Genomic DNA, 9,587 nt, shown 5'->3' on the forward strand with positions numbered 1-9,587 from the left:
ACACGATGGCGTTCATGTCGGTCCAGCTGGCGAACTCGCGCTCCCAGTTGGTGATGGTGGAGAGCGGGGCGATGATGAGGAAGGGGCCCTGCACCCCGGCAGCGTACACCTCAGACAGCAGCGCCATCGACTGGATCGTCTTCCCCAGGCCCATCTCGTCCGCCAGGATACAGTTCTGCCTGCAGAGCGGCACGGCAACCGGACCGTCACTCAGCCAATGAGCCAATCAACTGGACCGTCACTCAGCCAATCCACCGATCAGGCAATCAACCAGACCGTTACTTGGCCAATGAACCAATCAACCAAACTGTTACTCAGCCAATCGACCAATCAGGCAATCAACCAGACCGTTACTCAGCCAATCGACCAATCAGCCAATCGACCAATCGACTAATCGACCACCTCGCCAATGGAATAATCAGTGATGCAGCCAGCCAGCCAGCCGTGGTTGAGCGCAGTACCTGTTGTACCAGTTGAAGAGCAGCCAGTTGACCCCCTCCAGCTGGTACTCCCGCAGCGTGTTCCCGTTCTTATACTCGTGCGTCTCCTCCAGCTTCTTCCAGGCACTCGCGGGGGGGCGGGGCTTCATGAGTGACAGCAGAGGGGGTGTGGTTAGGCATGACCGACAAGCACAGCTTCCCAAACCAACAGCGTGTGTGTGTGTGTGTGTGTGTACGAGCATGTATGTATGCGTGAGTGTATGTGCGTGCATATATATGTGAGCATGTACGTAAAAGCACGTAAGTATGTGTGTTTGTGTATGTATGTGTATGTGTATGTATGTCACATTACATTATGTGGCATTTAGCAGACGCTCTTATCCAGAGCGACGTACAACAAAGTGCAAATCAAACACAAGAACAAGTGCAAAAGTGGACCTAAGAGGACAGTACTGTTCCAAGTCCTAGTGTAAACATACAGAAATTCAGAACCCTTGAAAAGTACAATCAACTTTCAAACTAGCATACCACAGCTGGCAGCTAGAATACAACAACAATGTATGTGCGTGTGTGTGCAGGCGTGTGTGCGTAGACTCCACACTCACCGTCCTCTTCAGCCGCGCCGGGCGCGCCTCGATCTTGCGGAACTCGTCAGCCTTGGTATCGTCCACGTCCTCCCGCAGCTCCCAGGTGGCGTCTTCATACGGCAGGGAGCACCACTTCACCAGGAAGTACACTACAGGCTGGAGAGAGAACCGCATTACCCACACACCACTTCACCAGGAAGTATACTTCAGGCTGGAGAGAGAACCACATTACCCACACACAACTTCAGCAGGAAGTATACTACAGGCTGGGGAGTCTCACAAACACACAGACACACACATACCTCTCCGTTGTCCTTGTCCACACTGTGAGACTCGTCCAGGATGCGGTCCACCTCCACGTAGTCGGGGTTAAAGGGCTCCTCGTCCTGAGAGAGAATCAGACAGCACAGCAGACCCAATTACACACACGTTACATCATCGCAGGGACTTCCCCAAGAAACACACAATACATCAGGCACATTCCAAAACCTCTTCCACACACTGGCAGCAGAGCAGGACCATTGACACACACACTGATGGCAGTTTGGTCATATTCCCCCCCACACCCCACACACACACACACACACACAAACAAACAAACACACACGCACACACATGGCAGATCAATACCTCCTGAAAGATGTGCCTCATCTGGGCTTTCTTGGTCTTAAAGCGCTTGAGCTTTTGGTGAATTCTCTTATCCCTCTCCAACTGCTCCAACGTGGCCCACTCACAGTGCATATACGAGCTGAGAGAGAGAGGAGAATTACATATATACACGTGCACACACACACACACACACACACACACACACACACACACACACACACACACACACACACAGTGAATTCAGGAATGTGATCATGGGGTCACACGCACACAGAATCACTTACTAGTTCTTGTATTTGACAAAGAACTCCTCCACATTCATGTACTGTCCAGGAGAGATCTGCAGAGAGAGATGGAAAGAAAGAGAGAGAGGAGAGAGAGATGAGGCATAAATAATTCATTCTAATGCTAGCAGCCAGCACACTGCTGGGAGGGCAGGTAGGGCACACCCCACACAGCAGTTTCCCACAGATACCACCCAGACCTGCACACTCCACTCCCTTACGCACTACGCATGTACACCTGCACACGCACACCCAAGTACTCACTCCCTTACACGTACATTTTCACACACACATACTCACTCCCTTCCACGCACACACATGTAGTCCTGCACACGCTCACCTCTTTCTTGGTGATTCTCAAGGACAGCACTTTGTCTACTATAGCAGCATCCTCCTCGCTGGGATTCTCCTGTTTGGACACACACACAGAAGGATTACACACACACGCACACACAGGAGGATTTTATACACACACACACACACACACACACACACACAGACACACAGACACACACACACAGGAGGATTACATAAAGGGTTAAACACAGACACACAAATGGCAGAATTAAACTCACTCTCACACACACACACACACACACACACACACACACACACACACACACACACACACAGCAGAATTAAACACACGCATTAAACAGACAGGTAGGACACACAGAGACAGAGAGTCACCAGAAACCCCGAATCCCAGCAGCCCCCCATACTCACCACGAAGAACGGCATGCTGGGAAGGCCGTCCCCGTCGACCGCGGGCAGGTCGTGCTGCAGCTGGGCCCCCCCCAGCGAGGGCCCGGGCCCCACCGCGGGGGCCCCCGCCATGGAGGTCACGTCCACGTCCTCGTCCTGCTCGTCCTCGTCGTCCGTGATCTTGATGTCCAGGTCCTCCGTGTACTTCTTCCTCTTCACCTGCCGGTTGGAGCGCCTCTTCTGGCGGGAGGAGGGAATGCAGCGTGAAGGGGCTGCGGTCGAGCCCCCGGGCAACGCGCTCCGACCGCATGCCACACCACCCGACTACACTCATTATCTCCCCTGCTTCCTTCAGTGAAAGGGGGGGGATGCCTACACAAGCCCACAAGCTATTTATTGGAGCACATTTGATTAAAATCAAACTGAATACCAAATATCCATGCTTCCCTATTCTAGAACATCCATATTTCAGAGTTAGCTTGTGTTTGGGGGTGCTGGGTGTGTGTTTGGGGGTGCTGGGTGTGTGTTTGGGGGTGCTGTGTGTTTGGGGGTGCCGTGTGTGTTTGGGGGTGCTGGGTGTGTGTTTGGGGGTGCTGGGTGTGTGTTTGGGGGGTGCTGGGTGTGTGTTTGGGGTGCTGTGTGTTTGGGGGTGCAGTGTGTGTTTGGGGGTGCTGGGTGTGTGTTTGGGGGTGCTGGGTGTGTGTTTGGGGGTCCTGGGTGGGAGTTTGGGGTGCTGGGTGTATGTTTGGGGGTGCTGGGTGTGTGTTTGGGGGTGCTGGGTGTGTGTGGGAGTTTGGGGTACCTGTAGCATGTCCTCCTCCAGGGTGCGGGGGGAGGCGGGGGGGGCTCAGCTCCCCCTCAGAGTGATCCGACGACCCCGTCCTCTTCCTCTTCTTCCCCCCGACTGGAGTGATCGTACTGAGAGAGAGAGAGAGAGGGGAGAGAGAGAGAGAGGGAGAGAGAGAGAGAGAGAGAGAGAGGGAGAGGGAGAGGGAGGGAGAGAGGGAGGGAGAGAGAGAGAGGAGGGAGACAGTGAAAGGGAGAAAGAGCAAAGTTTAATAAACTCTCCAAACATGCAGCCTGACCCTTCACTGAACGATTGCTCACTACAATCATCTCCTGCCTCTTAATAATGTACCCCCTCCCTGCCAAGGATAACACATCTAATAATGTACCCCCTCCTGCCAAGCATAACGCAGCTAATAATGTACCCCCTCCCTGCCAAGCATAACACATCTAATAATGTACCCCCTCCCTGCCAAGGATAACACATCTAATAATGTACCCCCTCCCTGCCAAGCATAACACATCCGATTATCTAGAAAACAATATTACAGTGCCACCTGGCTAATGACATCCTCACTTCTGGCACACACACGCACACACACGGACACAGACGGACACAGGACGGACACAGACGGACACAGACGGACCACAGACGGACACAGACGGACACACACGGACACACACGGACACACACGGACACACAACGGACACACACGGACACACACACACTCTGTGTAAGCGGGGACTCACTTCGCCTTGGTCTTGCTTTTGCCTCTTACTCCCGCCGGCCCCCGCCCCTCGACCGCGCCCGCCCCCGGCGGCCCCGCCCCCCGCCACACCCCCGGGCGCGGCCTTGGCCTTGCCCTTCTGTCGCCGCCGCCGCCCCCGCCCGGCCCCACCCTTCCCCGCCGCCGAGGGCTCTTCTTCTTGGCCCCCGCCCCCTCACGCCCTTCTTCTTCCCCGCGGGGGCGGAGCCGGGCAGCGCCCCGCCCAGACTCGGGCGTGGCCAGGCCGGCGGCGGCGGCGGCGGCGTCGGCGTTGGGGGGAGCTCGTCCTGGTTGAGCACGCGCGGGATGTTGCGCTCGCCGCGGGCCTTGGCGCGGGCGATGGCCTCGGCCACGATGCGGTTGGCCTTCTCCTGCTTGCACAGCGTCTCCACGCGCCGCAGGGGCTCCTGGGCCTTGGAGCGCGAGGCTGCGGCGGCCGACGAGGCCGTGGTGGTGGTGAGCGCCGCCGAGCCGGGCCGCAGACGTGTGATGACCTTCACCACTGAGACGGCGCCCCCTGCTGTGGAGGACCCGGCCTGCGGGGAGAGGGAGAGGGAGTTACACGCGTCCGTGTGCGTTTATAGGCCTGTGTCTGTGTGTGTGTGTGTGTGTGTTGTGTGTGTGTGTGTGTGTGTGTATGTGTGTGTGTGTGTGTTGGTGTGTTGGTGTGTTGGTGTGTGTGTGTTGTGTGTGTGTGTGTGTGTGTGAGAGAGTGTGTGTGTGTGTGCGCGTGTGTGCGTGTGTGTGTGTGTGTGTGGTGTGTGTGTGGTGTGTGAGTGTGTGTGTGTGTGCGTGTGTGCGTGCGTGTGTGCGTGCGTGTGTGCGTGCGTGCGTGCGTGCGAGTGTGTGTGAGAGTGTGTGTGTGTGCGTGTGCGTGTGTGTGTGTGAGAGTGTGTGTGTGTGCGTGTGCGTGTGCGTGTGTGTGTGTGTGTGTGTGTTGGCGTGTGTGTGTACCATGGGGCTGCTGCAGCAGCAGTTTGAGAGGGCACAGCCAGCCTCTGGCCGCCCTGCCCCTGCGAGATCTGCACCACCTGGGGGCTGCCACCGAGGGAGCTCCAGAGACCAGCTGAAACTGCAGCACAAAGAACTGGTCATTCACGACATCACGGTCACCTCCCTGCCACACACCGCATCTTACCTGGGCAACAGCCAAACTCAACCACCCTGCAAGACCTGTCCACACCACACAACCATAACTACAGACACACTGTCGCCTACTTAAAACACTGAAAGTGAACCAAACGTCCCTCCGTTAACATTAACCCCGCCCTGTGCCCCGCCCCGTACCTTGGCCCCCTGTGCGTTGGGCTGCTGCTGCACCTGCAGCTGGATGGTGAGCACTTTGGGCTGGGTGCCCGGTCTGCCCTGCCTGGCCTGGGTCAGTGCAGCCAGCTGGCCCCCCTGGAGGATCAGCTTCCCCGGGAGGGACCCCAGAACCAGCCGGGCTGCTGCTGCCTGACCCGCGCCCCCCCACAGCCACGGCCCCGCCCTGCCCCGCCTGGGCCGGCTGCTGCAGAACCAGAGTGATCCGCTTCGCCTCACCCTGCGGGGAGAGAGGGAGGGAGGGAGAGAGAGAGAGAGAGAGAGAGAGAGAGAGAGAGAGAGAGAGAGAGAAGAGAGAGAGAGAGAGAGAGAGAGAGAGAGAGAGAAGAGAGAGATGAGAGGAGAGAGAGAGAGAGAGAGAGAGAGAGAGAGAGAGAGTCACATTACACTGCGTAACACAGGTCCTGTACACACTATACAGCACTCTGTACACTCTTCCTTACACAGTATACACTCTACTTAGTGTACAACACACATTACACTATACATGCACACTATACACACAGCACACTCTACTTACACTATATACCCAGTACACTGTACACAGCACACACAATTACTATACACAGCACACAATACGCACACACACACACACACACACACACACACACACACACACACACACACACACCACACACCACACACCACACACCACACCACACACCACACACAATTACTATACACAGCACACAATACACACACACACACACACACACACACACACACACACACACACACACACACAATTACTATACACAGCACACAATGCACACTAAACTGTACACAGAAAACAATAAACATGGTAAACCACACACACACACCATACACTAGACTATGTTCACACTCAACACACACACAACACAACACACACACACACAACACACACACAAAGTAAACTCCACACAAATTAAACCTCTAAGAAACTATAAACTATGCAGGCACTGTTGACTGTTCAGCTAATTAAGTGCTAATGTTCTTAATACCACCCATAGCACTTCTGAGCACTTGCCAGTGACACTATTTTAGCACTTCCGGTGGGAAACACTGTGGCCATTGTACTCCCCAGAGTCAAGGGCCACTGCTGTCATTCAAATAAGTGGTATGTCACTCCAACCACTGGAGCATTAACATTGCAACTGTAGGTTACACGTTCGGCTACGCCAAAACATGAATATAAACCAAAACACTCAAATAAACCAAAGTACAAAAGAATATAAACGCACCTTCAATAAGTGAAAGTGAAATCCCACCACAACAAGAAATAACCAGATTACCCTGACTTCTCTTGCAATTTGCACTTACATTACCTGTATATACTGTGGTAAACTGATTTTTCCTGACAACTATACTGCCATAAGCACTTGCAAGGACATCCCTACTATACAAATACACAATAGGATACACATTTACGCAGTACACTATGTGCTCACGCGCCACACACACACAGTATATACATAGCGCATTTAACAATCATAATACACCACACGCATAATACAATACACACCTTACGCTGCATGCTAAATCTATTATACAGATACTAATACAGAAACTGCACATATAGTACACAACAGATATATACTGGTAAGTACGCAACACACTTAGATTAGACTAGAGAATTAGAGACACACACACCAGAGACCGAGAGAGAGACACAGAGAGAGAGACACACACACACACACACACAACACACTCCACACACACACACACACACAAACAGAGACACACACACACACACACACACAACACAAACACACAGAGACACACACCCACACACACACACAGAGACAGACAGACAGACAGACAGAGACAGAGACACACACAGAGACAGAGACACACACAGAGACAGAGACACACATAGAGACAGAGACACACATACAGAGACCACACACATACAGAGAGACATACAGAGAGATATACAGAGAGGACACAGACACACAGACACACACAGACAGACACACACAAACAGACACACAAACAGACACACACAGACAGACACACAGACACACAGACACACACAGACACACACAGACACACACAGACACACACAGACACACACAGACACACACAGACACACACAGACACACCTGCTGCGGCACAGTGGTCAGGGTGACTCCCTGCGGCCGGACTCCGGCGGACTGTGTCTGCACCTGCGCAGTCTGCAGCTGTGCCTGGGTCGTCTGCAGCTGCATCTGAGTCTGGATCTGGACCTGCGGCTGGGTGTGGATCTGGACCTGCGGCTGGGTGTGGATCTGGACCTGCGGCTGGGTGTGGATCTGGGACCTGCGGCTGAGTGTGGATCTGGACCTGCTGCTGCCGTCTGCATCTGCGTCTGCATCTGCGTCTGGGCAGCAGAGGTCAGCAGCACCTGCCTTCAGCGGCCCGTTGGGGACTGCACCAGCCGCTGCCACGCCCGTGCCCACCTTCACCTGGCCCTGGGGCGCCCGGCGTCTGCGTCGCGTTCAAAACCGTCCCCCCGGAAACGATGGACAAGCCGGCCGCAGCGGGGTCCCCGTCAGCACGCGGGCGATGGTGAGCTTCCCGCCGGGGGAGCCCCCGGTCCCGGCCAAGCCCTGCAGCACCTGGCCTGCCACCTGTGGGCCCTTCAGGATGGACTATTTTGGGGGCGCCCTGCTGGGCCTGCGTGGTGGTCAGGGGGGAGCTGAGCAGGACGGTCGTCTGGCCCGGAGCTGCTGACCACAGGGCATGCCCTGTGCAGCGACGACGGACTGCATCGTCACCGGCATGGCGGACGCCAGGGACACCTGCACGGTCTGCGGGATGGGGGGCGGGGGCGGGGGACGGGGACCGGGGACGGGGCAGGGGCGGGGGCGGGAGAGGGGGAGGGCGAGGGCAGATCCACACTGCCCCAGCGCCAGCTTGAGTGCCTCCTCCACGGGGTCCGAGTTGCCGTGGGTGAAGGCCTCGGGCAGCGCGTCCAGGCTGAAGAGCGGCGTGTCGTCCAGCAGGTCCATGATGGGGTCCGCCATGACGCTTCACAGGCCACGCCCACTCCCGATCTACCCAATCACAGAGGCGGGATCGCACAGAAACACGCCCCGGGACGAGCAAGGCTCCGCAGAGGTAAGAAAAAATTATACTAACGACACAACGAAACACCCAGAGCGAGCACTGTTAATCAGCCTGTTGAGCCGTTGAACACGATCAATGCACCTTCTTCATTGAAAGAAAGAGTTTGTTCACTCCTTTTTAGACTGGCAGGGATAGACTTCACCGTCTGATGAACTCGATTCAGTTTCCTTCTGTACTGGGACGGGGACGGAGAGAGATAGAGAAAGAGAGAGAGAGAGAGAAGAGCACAAGATGTCGGTGGCAATCCTCCTCAAGTCTTCCTCCTCCTCCTCCTCCTTCTCCTCCTCCTCCTGAGACTCCCTGCCTCTGTTCTCCTCTCTTTCTCAAGATCTGGAATCTTTCTCTTCCGATGTGGTGAAAGGCGAGATGCCCATCAGCCAATCACTGACTGACGGCCTTTTCCTACACGTGAGAGAAAACACCTCCCATTAACTGAGGCACTGAAAGAGCTACCAACACACTCCAGTGTGTACTTTAGTACAAACTTCTAATTAATATCTGCACGCACACGATCTGTGCGTGCATCCGTGAACACATTATTTTTTTTATCTTAACACTGCACTCAAATGCACGCACATCGCAAGCAAAGTAATTACACGGAGCGGATTAATAAAGCACATTAAATACCTAAATACCTGCTTTAAACTGACACGGCGCTGAGAGAGGGGTCGATACAGCGAATACACACTGAACGCCTGGATAGTGCAGTACACACACTATTTACTTTACTCTACGGACTATTAGTGCAGTATGGCAACACGCTGACTGTACAACAATACATTAGCACAACCCAAACTCCATAAAAACAGCACACCCGAAGTTAGGTAGCCGGACCGCAAAATACCTAACAGTAGCTTGCTACATAATGATATCCTGAATCTGAACTTACTGTAGAGCTGGAGCTAACGTTAGTGTCCTAATAACCGCCAAGGTTGCTGACTGTGCCGGCATCGCGGCAGGCTAAGAGTGTAATAAGACACGGGGTTACATCGGCTG

At 54.5% G+C, this 9,587-nt stretch overlaps 1 protein-coding gene across 1 annotated transcript in view; it reads right to left on the reverse strand.

Moving 5' to 3' along the window:
* The window catches only part of chd8 (chromodomain helicase DNA binding protein 8), a 35,598-nt gene extending 26,609 nt beyond the window's left edge, over positions 1-8,989 (reverse strand). Inside the window, 22 exon segments of the mRNA XM_061254417.1 lie at positions 1-179; positions 462-583; positions 1,046-1,183; positions 1,330-1,413; positions 1,658-1,775; positions 1,921-1,976; positions 2,261-2,329; positions 2,647-2,865; positions 3,428-3,469; positions 3,471-3,543; positions 4,191-4,737; positions 5,161-5,229; positions 5,232-5,250; positions 5,466-5,622; positions 5,624-5,721; positions 7,586-7,762; positions 7,816-7,905; positions 7,907-7,942; positions 7,944-7,993; positions 7,996-8,110; positions 8,112-8,272; positions 8,308-8,989. The exon segment at positions 1-179 is cut by the window's left edge and continues 65 nt beyond it. Coding sequence (XP_061110401.1) covers positions 1-179; positions 462-583; positions 1,046-1,183; positions 1,330-1,413; positions 1,658-1,775; positions 1,921-1,976; positions 2,261-2,329; positions 2,647-2,865; positions 3,428-3,469; positions 3,471-3,543; positions 4,191-4,737; positions 5,161-5,229; positions 5,232-5,250; positions 5,466-5,622; positions 5,624-5,721; positions 7,586-7,762; positions 7,816-7,905; positions 7,907-7,942; positions 7,944-7,993; positions 7,996-8,110; positions 8,112-8,272; positions 8,308-8,488 — 2,800 coding nt within the window. The 5' untranslated portion in view covers positions 8,489-8,989.
* Between the last annotated feature and the right edge of the window lie 598 nt (positions 8,990-9,587).

Source organism: Conger conger, chromosome 9 (genome assembly GCF_963514075.1).
Source record: "Conger conger chromosome 9, fConCon1.1, whole genome shotgun sequence".
Lineage (NCBI taxonomy): Eukaryota > Metazoa > Chordata > Actinopteri > Anguilliformes > Congridae > Conger > Conger conger.